Here is a 21,064-nt window from a genome sequence, read left to right on the forward strand (position 1 = left end):
TTCCGCAGGCGTCTCCAGATACACGCTTTTATTGTGGCAAAACATCTTCACGAGCAACTAACTTGGAGGGACAGGAGTTATCTGTAGGAAGAGAATTTAGAAGGTGGAAGGGGTGAGGGGTAACGATCTCTATAACTTTCAGCGTTGCGTTCTCAAGATGCCCTGTGCCTTTTTTTTTTTTTTTTTCCATTTCTTTGGGGAGTCCGGATGCCCCAATTAATCCTTCGCTCCTCTCAAACCCTTTAAAAAATTGTGCTTAGGAGGTCCTAATAGAAGCCCCCACCGAATTACACTGTTTAGACACACTCTCCCCAAGCAGATCTCCGGACGCCTGGGGCTGTGCGAGCTCCGCCGACCTGAGGGCTCGTGGTGGGCGGGGGCGCCTTGAGGGATCCCCTCGGCCGCCCCGCTCCCCTCCCTTCCCCTCCCCCCCGGGCCGTCGACCCCGGGCCAGGGCGGCGCGCGCTCTCCCACCCGCGCCTCTGGGGACTCGCAGACGGCAGCCAGAGCGGCCCGCGCGCTGGGCATGCTCAGTCGCCCGGCGCCGGGCTCGCAAGTCGGAAGCTTGTGCGCGACCGCCGCCGCCGAGCCGGCTGGAGCGCACGAAGAGCGCGCGGGACTCGCTGCGGCGGCGGCCAGGAGGCGGCGGACCCGGGCCGGGATCGGAGCCGAGCCCGGCGCGGGGCCCGGGATCCGCCCGCCGCGGCGCCTGCTCCTTCACACCGTCGCACCCTCGCAGGCAAGGGGCCGGCCGCGGCTGGCGTCGGCGGAGCCGAGGAACGGCGGCGGCGGCGTTGGCGGCCGCCGCCGCATCTCCGCTGCCTGCCCCGGCCGGGCAGCGTCCAGGAGCCGTCGGGCATGGAGCCGTGGAAGCAATGCGCGCAGTGGCTCATCCACTGCAAGGTGCTGCCCGCCAACCACCGGGTGACCTGGGACTCGGCGCAGGTGTTCGACCTGGCCCAGACCCTCCGCGATGGAGTCCTGCTCTGCCAACTGCTCAACAACCTCCGGGCGCACTCCATCAACCTGAAGGAGATCAACCTGAGGCCGCAGATGTCCCAGGTAACGAGGCCGGCGCGGTCGCCTCCGCCTCCAGCCGGCATCTCCCATTAATCAGCCGGCTAATGTCTTTGTGTAAATGCAAACATCTAGGTACTCTCTGTTTGCCCTGCCTTCTGCTTTGCGGACCGCTTCGGCTTCTTGTACCTTGGCTTTACGTGGTTTAGCTCTTTAGTTGAATGCTAGAGCCCTGTGTCCTAAGATGGTATGAGGATTTCTTAAGGGCTTTCTGTGAGGCGGGAAAGAACAAGCTGTCCTAAGGTGCCCTTCACCTACTGGGGGTGGGTGGATGGGTGTGTATGTCTGTGTGTGTGTGTGTGTGTGTGTTGGGCGCAACAAAAAGAGTTTGGTCCAGCTCTTTTTTAATAACGATGGGCAGGCATGGAAGGAGCTGATGGGGGTAATTATGCCTTTAGTTCTTTTGCTTGCATTTCGTCCCCTTGTTTTCTTGAAAGAGGAAGCATGACATAAAGGAGGACTCTAGGAAGTGGAGGGCGTTCCGGTACCGTTATCTGTACGGGATTGACACTGCCAAAGGGCGGAAAAGGGAGCACAGCGTAGCGGCTGCCCTGAAAGCCCCCTGAGCTTGGGGCCAGCTGGCAAGCTTCATGGTTGTGTTTATAGCTCGTCCTAAGCCATGTGAGAAGGAGCCAGTCCAACCTCTCTCAACAGCAGCAGGAAATGAGAAGTTTCGCTCCAGATTCCGCCTGCCTTCATTCAGTGCTTGCTCAGGTGGTATGGTGCACTGTTGGCTTCTGTGGCTGGAGCCCTTCCTGGAGGTGCCTCTTTGAGGAGTTAAAAAAAAAAAAAAAGCAACTCTGGAAGAGTCGCTACACAGTGGAATGGTAGTTTCTTGGTTCTGTCAGAAAGTTTTTATGCAGAAAGGTGTTAAAGTCAACTCAGTACATCTATTTTCTCTTTTAGAGAAAAAGCCACTTTCAGAGTAAAAAACCACTTTCAACTTGAAAGGGAGAGGAAACCGTTCCCTACATGATACACTTTAAGCACACTAATCCTGAATGATACAGAGCCTCAGCTACTTAGCAACCAGAACAGTGCCTTTTACAGCAGAACTTTATATAATACAGACTCGAGGTAATGTAATAATTACGTTTTTAAAGTTAGAGCACACACATTCCTCTCTTCTGGATGTCAGCGTTTTATCAGGGCCCGTCTGCACCTCCAGTTCTGCATACCTTGCCCGTCTACCTTCAACCTGCTGGTTAGTGGTTCCCAAGAAAGAACGGGCTTGTAAGTGGTGAGAACCATACAGTTTTAGAAGTGAGATAATTTATTTCATACTATCCCATATTCTGGGGTGGTGTTGGCTAATTCCATGGACCCCTCAAGAGTTGTTGCAGTTCGGAATATCCTGTCCAAGGATTTAACAGACTTTTGCTTTAAGCTGGAAGTTGCTGCTTTGCTGAGTTCTCTAGGGAGCTGCAACTGATTATCCAGTCTGCAGATCCCCATTTTCCACCTGACCTATGGCCTTAGGATGCTTTGGTCCACCAGCAGGTAGTATGGTACTGTGTGTATCCTGAAACTGAACACTTGGAGGTTGTTCATTAAGTGGTTCTCAATAATCAAGTGCTTTTGACAGCCGAGGTTCTCTGTTTCAACTTTCTAACCTTTACTTCAGTGTTAACAATGAATGAAAATTTTTCAAGTGTGTTTTTGCTCTTTGTTCTCCTTGTAGAATATAGTAGATGTAATTTAATATTTTTGACAACAAAGAATCTTCATTATAAGCATCATTCATGAAAATTGAGCTCGTACGCTGCTCTAAGAACTCTATTCCCTACTGGGAATACCACAGTGAACACCTCGGATCTTTGCCCTAAAGGAATCACTACACTATTCTATCAGATAAGTCACCATGTTGTAATGAGCTGAACAGTTGAATGACCTTCCTTAGACTGTTGTGCTTTGGGGGTTCTTAACCCTGAGCTTCCTGGTTCCAAATTCTCTGCAGTAATTTTCTAGGAACGTGACTTAGCGACTAAACAACTTTCTGTGAGTGTGAACTTCTTCCAAAAATGAACTGTGGAAGGCTAGTACCTGAATACAGTGATGTCTCTTCTTGCTGTCTTCCTGATTCTTGGCTCCATTGCAGAGAGAGAATGTTGCTGAACAACTGAATTCTACACAGGTGATCTTGTATTATGTAAGTTGTCCTTAAATCCTTAAATGAGACTTCGTAATGTTGTCATTAAATAATTCATTGACATATTTAACACACCTTCTGTGCCTGGCAGATACTATGCACTTAATAGGTGTTCACTTTTAGCAAAATTACTTAAAACTTTTTTTTTTTGGCTATTGTCACATTAAGAGGAAAAGATTACAATCAATTCTAAACATCAGTTGCAAAGTCTACAAGTTCCTTTGGGCTGACATCTCTGCCTCTAACTACTCCTGTCTTTCTTGGTGAAGGTTCTGTCTGCTTCTGGTTATCAGGCTCCTCATCTGTCAGCTCAATTCATACACTATAGTGAATAATCTAATAACCCAGTGAAACTCTGACATATGTCCCAGCAGACCTTACTCTTCTGAATTTAGAGTTGCTATTACTAGTTCTTGTGGCTTTTGCTATATCTAAGACTCATTCTGTCCACCTGGCTTAAGTTTTGTTGAAGATATTAATTTGAAATAGACTCTTTATAGCACCTGATCTTCTAGGCCAGGAAATAACTGGAGACTCTCAGTTCAGAGCTTTGTGGTATTTGAGACTGTTATGAACAGATATTGACACCAGAAATTCTAGTGTATCAGTATCTTGGTTATTGCTTGTTTTTAATTTTTCAGAAAGAGGCTAAAATGAGTAGTCTCTTTTAATAATGTTTATCTCCAATGAGTGGGATCTCTTCCACTCTTCTTGTTTAGTCTTTTACCTTATTTGTGTGAAAAAATGATAACCCTCAAATAATTAGACAATTTTAGGTTTGAATCTTGGGGTCTTAATCAGCTGTCCTCCAAAATAAAATTATAAATGGGATCTAGATTCTCTTACTTAGTAATTGTTGTTTTTGGCTGTGGACATCGGCCTTGTGGAGGTCTTGTATTGAAAGAGGAGAAATCAGTTCAATATAGGTTCTTTTTTTTTTTTTAAACCCTGATTTAGATTTTATTTTATTAGTTAAGGTGCTAAATATTAATCCCATTTAGTTACACATTAAGCATATTCCTTTTATTATAAAGAATAAAAGTTAAATAAAACCCAGATGATCCATGAAAATCCACACAATCTGTGAAATCTGATTTCTGTATATACTAGACAGATTTACTTTTCATCCAAAACAGTGTTCTAGATAGGATACCAAGCATATACACAATTCTGGAAGAAAAGAGCCTTTCTATGCTATTTGTACTGGGGAGGTGCTTTGTGGAAGACTGGGTTTTGGGCTTGATGTCACTTTTGGTGTTTAAGATGGTCTCCATAAATGCCTGTAATCAACCACAGATGTATTGTCAATGAAATTATCTTAATCTTTGTGTTAGTCACTCAGTTGTATCTGACTCTTTGTGACCGCATGGACTGTAGCTCATCAGGGTTCTCTGTCCATGGCATTCTCCAGGCTGGAATACTGGAGTGGGTTGCCATTTCCTTCTCCAGGGGATCTTTCCAACACAGGAATTGAACCCACTTCTCCTGCATTGCAGACAGTTTCTCTAATCTTATTATTTTGTAATTTTGCTTTGTCTTAGGATGGTAATAACACATTTGATAAATTTACTGACCACTGTGTACAGTATAGGTAAACTTTCAATTGTCTTAAAATGACTTATTCAGTTTTCAAGGGTTCCTTGAACAAATGGTTTGTTCCTACTATGTACCAGACACTGTTTTAGGTACTGGCTTGGAGCAGTAAACTCAATAGAGTCCCTGCCCTAAAAGGATTTATATTTTAGTGAGGAACAATAAATAAATGCCTATATAATGTGATGGGCTCCGAAGAGATGTGAGCTTGGGTAAGGGTCTAGAGGGAAATGTGATTTGATTTTATGGAAGTTAGTCAAGAAGGGCTTCCTCCGAGGATTTGACAACTGAGCAGGACCTGAAGGGAGTGCAAGAAGGCAGGAATGTGGATGTTTGAAAGAAGCAAGTTCCTGGCAGAAGGAACGCCCAAGTGCTAAGGTCGTGAGAGGTATTTAAATGGCAGGTAAACTGGAGGAACAATCAGAAGGTCAATGGCTAGAGGAGAGTGAGTATGGGAAAGAGTGGTAGGGATGCGATCAGAGAGAAGATGGGAACTAGATTTTTAGCACTTGTGAACTGTGGAGGACTTAAGACTTCCACCCTGAGTAAAATAGGAATCACGTGGCCTGACTTAATTTCAATAGGGTCATTCCGGCTGCTGTGTTGAGAGTAGATGGCAGAGCAGCCAGGATGGAAGAGCCAGGCTCAGGCAGTCATTCCAGCAGTGATGATGGTGGCTCTGACCAGGGTGATTGCAGGGCAGGTGATGGGAAAGAACCGAGCCTTAGGTATATTTTGAAGGTGGAGCCAGCAAAGACTTATCGACAGCATCAGATGACAGGGGTGAGAGGAGCCAAGAATGACTCCAGGGTTTCTGACCTGAGGAACTAATCTGATGGAGTCTTCATTGTCTGAGATGGAGAAGATGGAAGGTGGAGAGAGGGGGAGGACGATGTGGAGTTAGTTCTGTCTGAAATGCCCATCAGGCCTGTAGATGCTGAGCAGGCAACTACAGAAGTTGGAGATGGAGAGATAAAGTTCAGAGGCATCAGATATAGATGGTATTTAAAATCCTGGCAGTGTATAGTATCATGTAGGGAGTAGTGTTCAAAGAAAAGATCAGAGGTGTGAGCCCTGGGGCTTGCCCATGTGTCAAGGGTAAAGAGATGAGACCCTACAATGGAGTTGAGAGAAAATGGCCACGGGGTAGGAGGGGAAGCTAGCAGAATGTGGTTTGAGCAAATCAGGTGAATAAAGTGTTTCTAGGAGGATTGATTAGACATGTTAAATGATCAAGTGAAAACAAGATTGAAGATGGACTGTTGTATTAAGCAATATGAAATTCTTGAGTGACCTTGGTAGAAACAGATTTGGGGTGTGATGGGCAAACACTCCACTGGAGAAGAAGGGCAAATAGGAGGGGATCTAGACCACAAGTATAGTCATGTGTTTGGGGGTAATTTTGCTGCAGAGAGAGCAGATAAGTGGGATACTGGCTAGTAGGGGAAAAGAGATCAAAAGGGTTATTTTCTTATCATATAGAATTTTTATGTAATACCAATTACAAGAGCTCTTTTAGATTTAGACAAACTTTATCATATGGCACAGTTGTATATATGTGTATGTGTGGAAAAGATGTGTATGTATATAAAAAAACATAAGTGAAATATATTTAACCAGAAAGTGTTAGTCAGTCAGTCATGTCTGACTCTTTGTGACCCCATGGACTGTGGCCTACCAGGCTCCTCTGTCCATGGAATTTTCCAGGTAAGAAAACTGGAGTGGGTTGCCATTACACCACAGTGGCTCAGATTGTAATAAATCTGCCCACTGTGTAGGAGACCTGATTCGATCCCTGGGTCGGGAAGATCTCCCTGGAGAAGGGGATGGCAGCCCACTCCAGTATTTTTGCCTGGAGAAATGGACAGAGGAGCCTGGCGGGCTACAGTCCTTGGGATCACAAAGAGTCAGACACGACTAAGTGACTAACACATACACATATATGAAATATATTTAATGTGTTCCTAAAACTTCATTCTGATGGCTACTCTGCTGAATACCATTTCAATTCAGTCATTGATGTCCATGTTTTTTTCCCCAACATAATATTTTTCACCGAGTACTAAGCGTTGGTGATGCAGCATTGCTTAAAGAATTCACTACTTTTGTCCCCAGGATTTCCTTCAAAGCTCCTAACACACAATTGGGTTTTTTTTTTCAACTAGTATTTTGCTTATTTACAACTGATATTACAATGATGTCTTTTTCACCTACACAGTTGTGTTTTTATCGCTGTTAATGCTTAAAGAGAAGTTTATTTCTGCTATACATAACTACATTGTTTGAAAACCATAATTATATTGGTTTTAACTATAAGATGCTTTCCAAATGCAAATCTGCATCCCTACCGCCAGGTACTGCTGTGTGAAGATTACTGGGTTATATGGTTGAGGGAGAAAATAAGGCTATCCTTGTCCAAAAGGAGTGGTGTGGCAGTTTTTAGCCAGTCAGTTCAGAATAATGTCATTATTTAGTCTTTCTTCTCAGAAGTCAGTAACCTCTTTGCCATTTGTTGGCTTATTCTCTTGGCCAGCATAATTTTATATTTGACACCAATCAAGATCTTTTCATGTGAAGTAGCTCAGGCATCTTAAGCACTTGGTCTGTCTGCATACTTGATGGCTTAACCTGGGCTCTCTAGGAACCAGAGCTTGGGAGAAAGGATTGGAGTGGCAAAGCTTTACTGGTGAGGTACAATCCTGTGTCTGTCAGGGTGATGAAAATGAGACAGTGCCTTTTTTTTTCCCTAAGATAGAGAAAATTATATCATATTTGTAATGCAAATAGGATTGATCCAGTGTAGATCACCGCTGATAGGATCCTAAGTTTCAAATACAACATACTCTTTTTTTTCCCCCTTAAACCCGCAGTGGCAGTTTGTATTATTGACTTTGTGCCTGTCCTGAAATTCTAATTCTCACCACGCTACACTCTTCTGGTTCTCTTGTATTTTTTATGTTCTTTCTTAACTCTTTTCGCTGGCGTCTCTATAAACACCTTGAGAGTTTTTGAGTTTTCTACTTTGCTGCCTTTTTTGTGTGTGTCCTCTGCCCTGTATTATTTCATGACGCTGTGGTATTACCTCCTTTTCATTCTGTGATGGACCCGGTGTTCATGATGATAGCCTATATCTGCCTATTTTATGTCTCCATCTCTGGGGTTATAGTTTCTTCATGAATGGATGAATGTATGAAGATGACATGATCAGAGTTCACCATGGAAAGTTCTTCCACAGCACAGTGAAGGGTGAATTGGGCAGGATGGAGCTGGGTATGAGAAAGACTCCTGCTGAAGTTCAGTCAAGCGTAGATGAGGCCGGTGGATGCACGGCCAGAGAAGGGGCTGGAGTGGAGGTGCAGGGAGGAGCAAGAAAGATGAGAGATGATGAAGAGTTGTAATGGATCAGATTTGGGACCACTTGAGATGCAGTGAGAGTGGAAAGTATCCAGGATGAGCCTCAGGTTTTAGGCTTGGGTGACTAGGGGGGATAGAAAGGAGGTGCAGATTTCAGAGAGAAGGGCATATAGACAGTTTTGGATGTTGAGTTTGAAGTTGTTACCAGCTACCTTCCGTTTTCTGTTTCAAGCATCCTACTCTCTTACTAATCCTTCCTTTTTGGATTATTCTACTAATACCTAAAATTCAGCAATCTTTTGAACTCTTGGTCCTACCACCTCTTCACTGCCCTCATGTCTTCATTTCCTTCCTACTCATCTTAAACACCATGGCCATTGTAGCTACTTCCTTAGCTTCTCTTGGGTAGTGATATTCAATCTGTTTAAAATACAACCCTGGTTAAATCCAGCTCTTCACTTTCTGCCTGCAGCTCAGCTGCTGAACCCAGTGGAGGAACACCTATGCCTCCTACGTGCACTCACTTTAAATTCAACATCTCTGTCCTCAGGTAGGTGCCTCAGGTGACTCAGCCATCTGATTACATTTCTCTAGACCACACATTCTTAAAGTATGATCTGGAGACTTCTGTGAAAGTTAAAGTCACTTTGAAAGTTAAAGTCACTCAGTCGTGTCCGACTCTTTGTGACCCCATGCATTATACAGTCCATGGAATTCTCCAGGCCAGAATACTGGAGTGGGTAGCCTTTCCCTTCTCCAGGGGATCTTCCCAAACCAGGGATCAAACCCAGGTCTCCTGCACTGCAGGTGGATTCTTTACCAGCTGAGTCACAAGGGAAGCCCAAGAATACTGGAGTGGGTAGCCTATCCCTTCTCCAGTGGATCTTCCCAGCCTAGGAATTGAACCAGGGTCTCCTGCATTGCAGGTGGATTCTTTACCAACTCAGTTATGAGGGAGACTTCTGACAGCCCCTCAAATGCTTCTAGTTGTTCCATAAGGTCAAACTTTTAAAAATAATATTAAGATATTATTTGCCTTTTCTCAGTCTCATTTTCTCACAGGTGTATAGTGGAGTTTTCCCCAAGCTACACGCTGCTGATGTCATTGCTGTGGTTGTATGTTTGTGTATATGTTAAAGATTTCCCAGTTTTAAAAGATGTTTTTAAAGTTTTTAAAGATGTTCCCACTGAACATTTCCAATATGTTCAGTATTGTTAGATAGACTCCCAAACACAAAAGCTGCTGAGAATTCTCCATAATTATTTTTTTAGGAGTATAAAGGGGCACTGAGACCAATTGGAAAACTTCAGTCTGTGACTCTCCCAGATGCCTATTTGGTACTTTTTCTTCTTGAACTTGCATTTCCATTCTTCCTCTCAACTTGGTGATCTTGCTTCGTATTCCTCTGAGAAAACAGACACAGTCAGAGGAGAGTTTCTTCAGGCTCCCACCTTCCTGCATCTAACCCATAGACGATGCTTTCTCTCGTGTTCTGTGGGTGAATTATCAGTGCTCCTAGCAAAGGCCAGCCCTCCTTCCCTCTATCTCTGTGCTTTCCTATGTCTTTTATTGTCTCCTGGCTCTTTCTTTTAGCATGCGCAGGATACGTTTTCAAGATAGAGACACACAGACTTGCCGATGACCATCAGGAGGGATGGAGAATGAGTCAGGTCTCCTAAAGCTTAACCTGAACTACTAGGGCAGGTCTGCCGTCTACCCCCTTATAACTGTTTAGTGGTTTCCTATGGACCCTGGGATAAAATGCAAGCTCCATAGTAAGCACTCAGGGGCCCATGGGCTGGTACTGCTTCATGCCTGAAAGCTTTCTCAACTCTGCTCCTGACCTTTCTGTGGCTTCTCAAGTGAACTGTGCTGTTAAATGTCTCTCTGCTATTGTGTTTGCCCATTTCTCCACGTGAAATGCCCTTTCTCATTAGTCTGAATGAAGATTTGGTTCAAGGGCCCTTTGCAGTGAGGGTCACCCTACCCCTCCCTGTGTGTGGCTGATCCCTTATTGCGTCGTGCCTCACTGTACAGTGTACAAGGGTGCAGGGCAGCATTCCTTGCACTGTTTTGCAATCTTTTTCTTATCTTTATCCCTTCCTTGCTGTGAGCTTGCTTGAGGCTATCATAGGCTTTTTCATGTATATACATCTCTAGAATTTGACCTGGGGACTCATACATTTCTAGTATATATAAGTAGGCATTAGTGAAACTTATTGATGTATTTATGAAAATAACTCTTTACTACCTTGTCAAACACACCTATATAAAATTTAATAATATGTGCTGAGCACTATGTCATTAAAAAACCAAAAACATGTGTTCCTTAAGCAGCATTACTAACAATAGCAGATGACATTACTCTGCTACATACTGCTGCTTTCCCCCTGAGTGACTACCAGAAAGTGCCTGAACTTGTCTGTTTTTCAACTTCTTCATCTCAAAACAGACTTAACAAAAGAACCTACCTTCTAGAGTGGTTGAAAGGACCAAATGAACTAATTATCCCTGTGTTTGGCACATAACAAATGCTCAATAAATGTTAACTACTTTTACAATGATTATTACTACTGCTTTTGCAGAAACATGCCAGGCAATGTGTCAACACTTTGCTCACATTATCTCAGCCAGTCATCACAGCACCAGGAGGGGGACACTGCTGTTCATCCTCGTGATCCTCTTCAAGGCTAAGAAGAGTTAGTAACTTGTCCTAACAAGTAGTTCATGGTGGAGGCAAGATTAGAATGAAAACATTTAAAGTGAACTGAGATCCCAATTGCAAGGCTTTTGGCAAATCTGAAAGTGAGCTATGAGGAATTTTTCTTTGTTCCTCTGTCTTTTGCTCTTGTGGCATTCCTGCAGAAGAATGTACTGATTGGTTTTGTGGCTCTTGAACATAGCACCTCCATATGAAGTTGCATGTTGAGTAGCAACTTTGGATTAGGGTATTGAATCGGGGTTCCCTGGTGGGTCAAAGGTAAAGAATCCGGCTACCAATGTGGGAGATGCAAGTTTGATCCCTGGGTCTGGAAGGTCTCCTGGAGAAGGAAATGGTAACCTGCTGTAGTATTCTTGCTTGGGAAATCCCATGGACAGAGGAGCCTGGCAGTCTATAGTCCATGAAGTTGCAAGAGAGTCAGACAGGACTTAGTGACTAAACAACAATTGAATGTATTAGCTGGATGGTTTTATCCATATTTATCACATGTATCAGTGTAAAATGGGAGAGAGGCTTTTGACAGGTATGTGATGGGGAAAGGAAATAAAGGCAAAAAAACTGAGGAAAGGTGACAAGGGGAAAGGAGACAGTGAGTGTATAGCAGGTCCTTTTTGGCCTTTTAACACCGTGCCTTGTGACAGCTGGTCTCCAGGACGTAGTTTAATGCCCTGCTCTTGAGTGGGGTCAGGACTGCTCACATTTCCCTGGGCAGAACACCATTGTTTACATGGCATGTTTCCACATGATTATTCCTCCCCCCAGCCCCCCATGTTATAACCATTCTTCTTATAAATTCAAATACATCTATTGTTAGCTGTTATTTGGAATATTATATCCCACTCTTTTTTTCTTTTCCCCCTATTAACACAGACCCTGCTTAGAATTAAGGACAGTCACAAATTTACATTCTGCCTTTCCCCAGTCATGAGCATTTAATGGACAGAAGCACGGCCAGAGAAGTAGTAGCTACTTCTGATTTTCATGGAAAACTATTTTTGAATTGTACATTGTGCTACTGTCTGAATGTGCTTTCAAAATGTGTGTTGCAAGAAGTGTAGTCAGCTTCTCAGTGGCTTGCTTAACAGGAAGCCAGCAGCATATGCTGCTCACGTGGGAGTTCTCTAAAGGGTCAATTAATATGGAATATTTAATGAAACACTTGATACTCACCTTCCATGATTTTCAAAGTGCTTGTCCTAAAATAGATCTGTAACAGCTGGTCTGAAAAAACAAGCATCATGCCTCTGTGCCCAGTAATGTCAGGAGCCTTTTCCTGGGGGTGTGGGGTGGTGTGGTTTAATGAAAAGACTTCAGGCCAGAAGTCAGGAGACCCAGGTTCTGGCCCCATCTCTGTCTCTGACATGTGGCCTTAGCAAATAGCTGCTTCTCTTTGTCTCCACCTTCCATATTTAAATCAATGATAGAAAATACTTGCAGATACGATAGTTTGCTAAAAAGCAGCTAAATTTTTTTTACACATATTTAGATTTCATTTTGTCTTTCATGAGGAGAGCTTTGGAACCAGCCAGAAATATTTGTATCCCAGCTCTGGCACTTAACTTTTCCCAAGTTCATAAAATTGTTAGTTTCCTTGCTGAGTCTCAATTTCCTCCTATAAGAGGCTAGAAATAGTAAAAATCTACTTTGCAGGATTGTGGTGAGAATTCAGTAATATATGTAAAATGTCTGGGTATAGTAGGTATTCAGCAAGATTTTATTTCCTCCCTCCTCCCCGTACCTCCTTGATCCTCTTAGGTCTAAGAGGCAGGAAGAACATGATCTTATCTCTGCTCTGCAGAGAAGGAAATTGAGATGTGCAGTGGCTAAAGGACCTTTCTCAAGGTCACAGACAGGAAGTGGTAAAGTCAGGACTTGCGTCCAGCTGTCCTAATTCCAAATTCAGTGAAGTTTCCCATTCCTGGTACCTAGCTTAGCTGATGGATGGTGAATTGCAGGAGCTTGGAGAAAGCAAGGCCTACTCTGAAAACGTCAAGTGACATTACTATGTTGGTACTGAAGTTTTCTGTCTTTAAAATAGAAGCTTTTAAAATAATAAAAGCAGTTTTCAGTCATTTTAGAGTCTGATTATCTAGTTTGTGGATTATTTGCTTTTTGGTAATTTCAGAGCTCTTCTGCTTTCTGTTTGGTTCTGTTTTCATGGGAATTTGTACGTATGACTGATTGATGAATCAAATTATCCATTTGTCTGCTAAATATTGGGTTTTGTAGTAGATGCTTAGGATTCGAAGGTGATTAAAACTCAGTCCCAGACCCTCTGCTGCTTTCAGTCTAGAGCATGGATTTTACCTCAGATGTGCCCTTATAAGACAGGGGGATGGGAAGGGAGACTTGAGTTAGAATGATGAACATGGCAAATATTTGGTAGGTGAGTGATGCTGTTTTGGATGCACTGTTAATTTGCTGATGTGCAGGGCATGGCATTAATGGCACAAAGTGGATTGCGTGTGTGCCTGGCTCCTGGTATTTCTTTCCATAGACGTTTGTCTAGTGCCTCCCGCTGTGTGAAGGGCACTGAAGGCGTGAAGGTAAATCATAGGGAGTTTCTGCTTTTGAGGGGCTGGGAGAAAGCAGGTTTGACCTTGGAAGGAGGCCTTTGCCAAAATGCACAAAGAAGGTTAAGTCCCTGAAGGCCACAAGGTCAGTGCAAAAGTGCATGCAACTGGATGAGAGAGGAGAGATGAGACCAGGAAGAGGACAGACGTGAGTGGTTACTAGAGAGGAAGAAGGTTTGTGAAAGAAAGCTGGGTGGGGTGCGTGTGTGAGAGAGAGGATGTGGAGGCCTGCAAGCCCTCCCGCTAACCTCCTGGCTGGCCACCTCTCCCTCCCTCACACCTGTCTGAACCCTTCCTCATCCTGCCTGTGCTCTTTAGGTGACTGACCACTCCTCCTTCCCTGGTCCGTTGCCCCTGGCTGTGTACTCCTCAGTCCGGTCTGGATCTGCAGCCAGCCACTTTCACCCACACTCCCTTCGCCTTCTGTGGCCTCAGAGGGGCCTTCCCGGAGCCCCCTGCTCCGCAGGCTTTCCTGTTCTCGCCTGTGAGCTGAAGAGAGCCGCTGAAGCCAGCACTGCCGGCTGCGTCCACTGCCCAGCTTCACTGCGGCCTCACGCTGCTTTTCTCACTGCTTTGGAATACCTCAGGTTCTGGCTTCCTCTCATTCCCGCTTCAGACTCCAATCTGCTAAAGACAGACTCCCTGAGTCCCCGCCTCTCCCCCAGTCCCTGCAAGTTCACCTGGCCCTCACCGTGACCACCCGGCCCTCCTGAACTTGTCCTTGGCCCCGTCCACCTCATCCAGTCCCTGTGATGGTGACCATTATTGCTGTTACGAGAGGGAGTGATTGTCACAAACTCTCCAAGTACATGTGTACAGTTTTTGGCCTTCTGACTCCCAAGAGAGGAGTTGGGGTCTCGAAGGGAATATTTAATCAATGAAAATCCCAGAGGGAACCAGGTGTTATGAAAACTTTGAGAAGTTCTACATTTTGCATGAACAGTACTTCTTTTGGTTTGTGGTCTGCAGAACCCAGTGGTGTGTTTGAGTGAACGTCGACCGACAAACCAGAAGCTCCCAAGTCATTTTTGTCACTTCCCAGCAGGACTGAGGCTGCATGTCCCCCCTTGCAAACAGTTCACAGTGTCTGCTTATTTTAGTAAGCCTTTTTTTATGGTAATGTTATCTTTGAATTAGTGCGACTTTCACTTAATCACATATGTGGTGCCTAACAAAGGAAAGTAGATGTAGAATTATTGATCACTTACTGATACTCCAGAGTGCAGATTTAGCATATGATTATTAAATTCCCTGGCATTTGACTTGCAAATGTGAAAAAGCGCTTGTTGGCTAGTTAAAGTTTGTTAGCTTAGTTCATAGTCAGTCACACAAGAAATGCTTGACTTCAACTTTTTAATAATGACAGAGTACTTGGAAATAGAATCTTGCATTTGCCCATAAACTATACTTGGAGATTCAGTAGAATATAAGGCATTCATCTACAGTGAAGAGGAAGCAGGAACTGAGATTTCTGGAGCTCAGGATGAGCACCTCCATGAAAGATTTGGGTGCCTCCAGAGATAGTGTTTAAGGAAAGAATGTGATGTAATTATTGTTTATCAGCTTCATCCTGATAAATTCTAGAACGAGAAGCTGGATTCTTGAGCATATTTATGCAGCAGTCCTGAGAGTAAAGTTTGTTGAGTTTTTAATCTTTTCAAATATATAGTTATACTTAATGACCTTAGTTAAGAGAAAAATAGTAAAATTTGGTAAAGGATTTAATTTTTCCATTCAATGTTTAGTAAATGATTCACCAGTTTTAATGATACATATAAATTCTCACCTAGCTAGCACTAAGCTTTTTGGTACCCTTGCTCATTTGATAACTACCTAAAGCCCTCCTGGGTTTTATATAAAATAAGCTAAGTAAAAAAAAGTGCACTTAAAAAAAATAAAGAATACTAATAAAGCCCTTACTTCTCTACAGAAGATGAGAGAAAATGAATTTCTTAAACTCCATGTACTTGCAATAAGCTAGATGTAATTTAGGTAATCATTAGGGAGAGTCCCTAGATTCTGACTTCAAGGCTGAGGATGTTTAATTTACTCCCTATTCTAATACATGGCATTGTGTAGTAGAAAGCGTATGGGCCTTGGAGACATCAGCCTGGCTTTGAACCCTAGCTATGCCACTTACAACCTTGGGCAACTTAAAAACTCTGATCTTGGGTTTCCACGTTTATTAAATAGAGATAATACCTATTTGCAGTGTTGTATGTATTAAATTAATTAAAGTCATGCATATTTTATTTGGCACTTGGAAGATACTCAATAAATGTAGATTCCATTCCTTTCATTAAGCCTTTTTTTTCTTTCCCCTCCAAGTTCAAGGAAATTACAGGTTGCAAGTTAAAATGAGAAAAGAGGGAGGACTGAAAGTTAGGTTGCCAGTAGTCAAAACTATAAATCATGGACTCAGGAGCTCAAAAACCATGTTCATCTTGGACTATGGAGAATGCAGCCAAACTAATTCACATTCTGCATAAGGCTCTGGGGAAGGATGGTTCTGTTTGAATCGACCATTATAGTAACTGATTTTATTTTTCAAAGAGTTATACAGTGTGGAGCTGGAAGATGCCTCAGAGATAATTATAGTTCAGCTCCTTCATTTTAAAAATGATCAGTCTAAGACCCCTAATATATGCATCAATTTCCCCAAGTTTACTTGGTTTCCTGAATCATAGCACATTATTTTTTTTCTCAAATCACAACGCTAATAATGACCCAGAACTTCAAGAGAAACTTAAATCATATTATTTCTTAAAAACAAACCAGAAAAACTCTCTAAGATTGGAAAGTGATTGAGTTCAGAATTTCTTATGTGAGGTACTTATTATGAAGATCTTATTCACTCCCGTCCATCTATCAATCCATTCATTGGACAGAATAGTAAAGGGGAATCAGTGAGAATGGGGAACACAAGATCTCAGGTTTTGGAACTCAGAATGTCCTGAGAGAATTGACAAAAGCATTGAAAAATGATTAAATAGGAAAAGTTGTGAAGGCCAAGATCTCATACTTCAAAGAGAAAATTCTCAGCTATCCAGAAATTTAGCCATCCAGAATTACTCACCTCCTAAGAGAGCTGAGCTTTTGCCATTTCAAAAGAGATATCCCAGATGTGTCCCACATTGCCAAGAATATGAATATTCATTAATGGTGACACAAAAGCATTATTTCTCCTAGACTCTTGAGTTCCATGGGATTGGGGACCATTTGTTCAACTTTATGTTTCCAAGTCATACGTGGCACAGAGTGAGTGCTTGTATGAATGGCTGTTGCATGACTTTAGTAACATTAGCCTTAATATTGCTTGGACAAGAATGCCAGATATTATTCTGTCCTTCATTTTAATCACAGAATGCAAAAAAATATAACTCTACCAGTTGTGTTGCAGTGGGAGGCAATGTGGTTTATTGAAAAAAATACGAACTTTAGTGTCAGACTGGCCTGGGTTCACATCATACCACATGGGCTGTGACTATGGGCACATCCCTTAATCTCTCACCATCTTAGTTGTCTTGCTTGTGAAATAGGATTCTTCCTGCAGAGTGGTGCAAAGAGCAAGTAAATTCTGTTGGGCAAAATAGCCAGCACAGTACTAAGACATAGTAGGCACTTAGTAATAATGGGAGGTCCTCTGTCTCCCACCCCATCTAATCTTTTCATGATACAGGGCTTTTCCTACAGTTTTTTGGATGGATAACCTTTTGTTGGCCTTTGGCAAATTTTTCTTTTCTGTTGTACTGTCTTTCTGCAGATGTTTTCTTGAGATCAGTTGAATCCAAGCTTTAGAATATTGTGGCTTAAACATGATTTAATGTGTATATTTTATCTATCTATTGGTGATTTCTTATATGACAACTGTGATATAACAAGAGGCCTATATTGACATCGGGAGACCTTCATTGAAATTCTTGTGCTGTCACTAACCAGCTTTGTGATCTCTGAGTCTCAGATTGCTCAGTTTTTCTGAGCCTCCATTTTCTCTGATAATCGGGGAGTGGCATTTATAGTGAAGAGAACGTGGGTTTTAGAGTCCTGAGTTTGGATGTGCTACTGATTAGTTGTACAGTCTAGGGCAGCTCTTTGGCCTCTCTATTCTCAGCTGCCTGTAGAGAAGAGCACCGTCTACTCTGTATGTTGTTGGAGTATTTGTTAGGAGATGATATATGACAGGTTCCTTCCTCAGAGCTTTGCACATTAGAGAGCGGTAATAACAGTTCTTCCACTAAATACAGTTATGGTTGGTATTATTAATGCCAGTTTCCCTAGATGCTTGAGAAATTCATTAAGATAACTTAATCATTAAAGAATCTTTACATTCTTTAATCATAAAGAAGAACTTTAGCAAAGACAATCATTTTTCAGGATCACGTAGAAAGTAATAATGGAGTATTATGTAGCTCTGAACATGATGATTGGTCCTCCCCTGTTTACATAATTGTCACTTGGGTTACTTACAGATCTCTCTCTCTCATAGTTTCATCTTTGTTTTTAAATTTATTTTTTTATTGAAGTACAGTTGATTTGCCAGTGTTGTGCTAATATGCTATATAACAAAGTGATTTAGTTTTACACATAAGCATTCTTTTTTAAATATTCTTTTCCATTATGGTTTATCCCGGGAGCTTGGCTATAATTCCAGTTCTTTTCTTTTATAAATGGCATGATTATAAATGCCCTTGTACAGATTATTCCTCCTTCCCCACTTGGATTATTTCCTTCAGCTTTATTTTCCAAAATGAAGTTTTCAGGTCAAAGGATATAAACATACTTGCAGTTCTTGTTAGCGTATTGTCAGATGGTTTGTAGAGAAATATTTCTAATGGACAAAAAAAGGGTAAGACTTCAAAGTCTTGGTTGAAAACAAGGACTTTGGTGTCATTTAGAGTTGATTCATACATCAGCTGCTTATTGCTAAGTGAGCAAATGACTTACTAAATCTGTTTTTTCACCTGTAAAATGGGTGATGAGTGCTAAGTCATCGTGTCCAGCTCTTTGCGATCCCATGGACTGTAGTCTGCCAGGCTCCTCTGTCCATGAGATTCTCCAGATGAGAATACTGGAGTGACTTGCCATGCTGCCCTCCAGGGGATCTTCCCGACCTCGGGATCAAACCCACGTCTCATGTCTCCTGCATTGGCAGGTGGGTTCTTCATTGCTAGCGCCACCTGGGAAGCCCCGATAAGTAGCTACCTCACTGTAACTGTCAGCACTTTGCCTGTGGAAGGTGTTGAGGGCTCACCCTTCACCGTCTGTCCTGAGTTCACTTGTGCTCCTCCCCAACTCCCATCAGCTCTCACTTGGCCCTCTGCCTCCTCCAAGTTGGCATACACTCTGATGGTCTCCCCATGCCAATGCATTCTCCTACTGTCTTCAGCCTTGAAAAAAGGTTACTTAAATCTGATCACATGAACCCTTTCATCACTCTTAGAAAGCTTCCCATGCTCTGAGGGTGAAGTCCACAACCCTGAATAGGGCCCCCTGTGATCTTCCCCTTCATCCTCTCCAGCCTCAGTTTCCCTCTTTCTTGCTCATTCTGCTACAGCCATGTTGGTAAATATTTTTCCAATACCAGAATTTGTCATCACTTCTTTTTCTTTTAGATTTGAAACTTGCCATTTGTCTTGTTTCTTGGTTTTTAAGTTTTCCTTGTGCAAGCTCATCATCTTTGCTTAAAGACTGATTTTTTTCCCCCCTAGTATACCTAAGCCTTGTGATGGCAGGGCCCAGTGAGATTTTATTCACTGCCAAATTCCTGGGGACCAGCACAGAGCCCAGCATGGAGCACTCAGTAAATCTTTAGGAATGTATAATAATAACTTATTATTAGCAATAATCACAACAGAGAAGAATCTTAGGTCTTAATTTGTTAAAAGCGTTTGTGACTTCAAATTGCTCTGTGAAATTAAATGTCTAGGGTTTTCCTAGGGCCTTTATAAAACTCGCATGCATCTTGTAATTAAGGTCTTTTTTGCTTTTTTTCTTATATAATCTTTCATGTCAGTGAGGGCAAGTCCAAAGAGAAGAGGGCACATTCTTGTGTCAAATTTAGTTTAGCATCCGGCAGTCTTTCATCTTTGCCAACATCTTCATCCAAGACCTGTAATAGCATTACCTGAGCCATCTGGGAGGCTTGGCACAGAACCATCCTGAGCCAAACAGCAGAAGGACTTGATGCCGAAGATGAACATTCCTAAGAGATTGGATTATGCTCGGTCTGTTTCCTTGCAATTGAGACCTCCGACCGTTTTGGCTTGTATCTCTTAGGAGTGCAAGCTATTGAATATGATGCTGTTAACTTCTGCAAGTGTAAAGCCATATTTTGTTCATTCAGAAGCAGAGTTCATTCTGTCAGTTGATTGAACTCATACGATATTCAAACTCTGATTAGGCGCGGAAGGTTTAACAAACAGTTCGAGTTATAGGAGGGATCTGTTTCGCAAGATCGTCTCCCTTCCTATACGTTGTTTCCCTGGGGAAGAACTTCTGTTAACGTGTTAGAGGAACACCTGGGTCTGTGTGACTCAGCTTCTTCTGGGTCTTCTCTTTGAGACCTGCTAACTTGCAGAGAGGGTGGTGGTTTTCTGTTGTCCTTTCATATACTGGGGAGACTGAACAGAGCAGGTGCTGGCCTCAAGGGGGGGAGGCTTACAGTATTTTTTGGAGGCGGAGGGGAACAGGAGAACTTGCATGCTTCAGCCACACTTTCCCGTGTATCCCGCTTTTATCAATGAATAGTTCCCATTTACATCTTATTTCTGTTTCTGTGGTATCTACTGCTCATTAAGTTTCTCTCTCAGTAGAAAGGGGAACATTTATTGCTTTGCCCTTGGGGGACTGTGACGCTTGTGATGGTGCAGCCCATAGACCAGTGACTTCACCAGACTCAGCTATTGGTGATGGGGCTTCGGCCTCACCAAGTGCAAGTTGCATGGTCCTCACTGGGCTCTGTGGGTGAGCTGAGGCACTTGTATGTAGCACTTGGGTTTTGTGGGTTCAGCTTGGACTGTAGTTGCAGGTGAGGCCGGGGGAGGGGTTGGAACTTTTTAGTTATTTGGGGCGGAATAGCATTTGCTGCTTTTGCTGTGTTTCAGTCAAAGCTGCAGGCCAGTACTTCAGACTGCAGTAGTGATGAAGTTTCACGAGGGCTATTGTGTGAGCTTCCTCCTTTAAACTGTGAGAATGAGGCCAAGGTAGGAAGTGATAAAGTGGCCTCACCACATTTAGTTAATTTCATTCCAGGACAAACAGAGGAAGGCTCTGGAGAAACTAAGGTAATTTTGCAGTTTATCCAAGATCTTAATAGGCCACCTATCATCATATGACCATGGGCTTCCCTGGCAGCTCGGTTGGTGAAGAATCTGCCTGCAATGCAGGAGACTACCTGCAGCCAGGAGACCTGGGTTTGACCCTGGATCTAGAAGATCGCCTGGAGAAGGAAATGGCAACCCACTCCAGAATTCTTGCCTGGAGAATTCCCATAGACAGAGAAGCCTGGTGGGGCTACAGTCCATGGGGTCGCAAAGAGTCAGACATGATTTAGCAATTAAACCACCACCAACACCATCATATGACCAACCTCAACC

At 43.0% G+C, this 21,064-nt stretch overlaps 1 protein-coding gene across 1 annotated transcript in view; it reads left to right on the forward strand.

Moving 5' to 3' along the window:
* Window positions 1-745: 745 nt before the first annotated feature.
* The window catches only part of VAV3 (vav guanine nucleotide exchange factor 3), a 414,102-nt gene continuing 393,783 nt past the window's right edge, over window positions 746-21,064 (forward strand). Inside the window, exon 1 of the mRNA XM_065907662.1 lies at window positions 746-1,062. Within this exon, the coding sequence (XP_065763734.1) occupies window positions 859-1,062 (204 nt within the window). The 5' untranslated portion in view covers window positions 746-858. The remainder of the gene's footprint in view (window positions 1,063-21,064) is intronic.

This window comes from Muntiacus reevesi, chromosome 1 (assembly GCF_963930625.1).
Source record: "Muntiacus reevesi chromosome 1, mMunRee1.1, whole genome shotgun sequence".
NCBI lineage: Eukaryota > Metazoa > Chordata > Mammalia > Artiodactyla > Cervidae > Muntiacus > Muntiacus reevesi.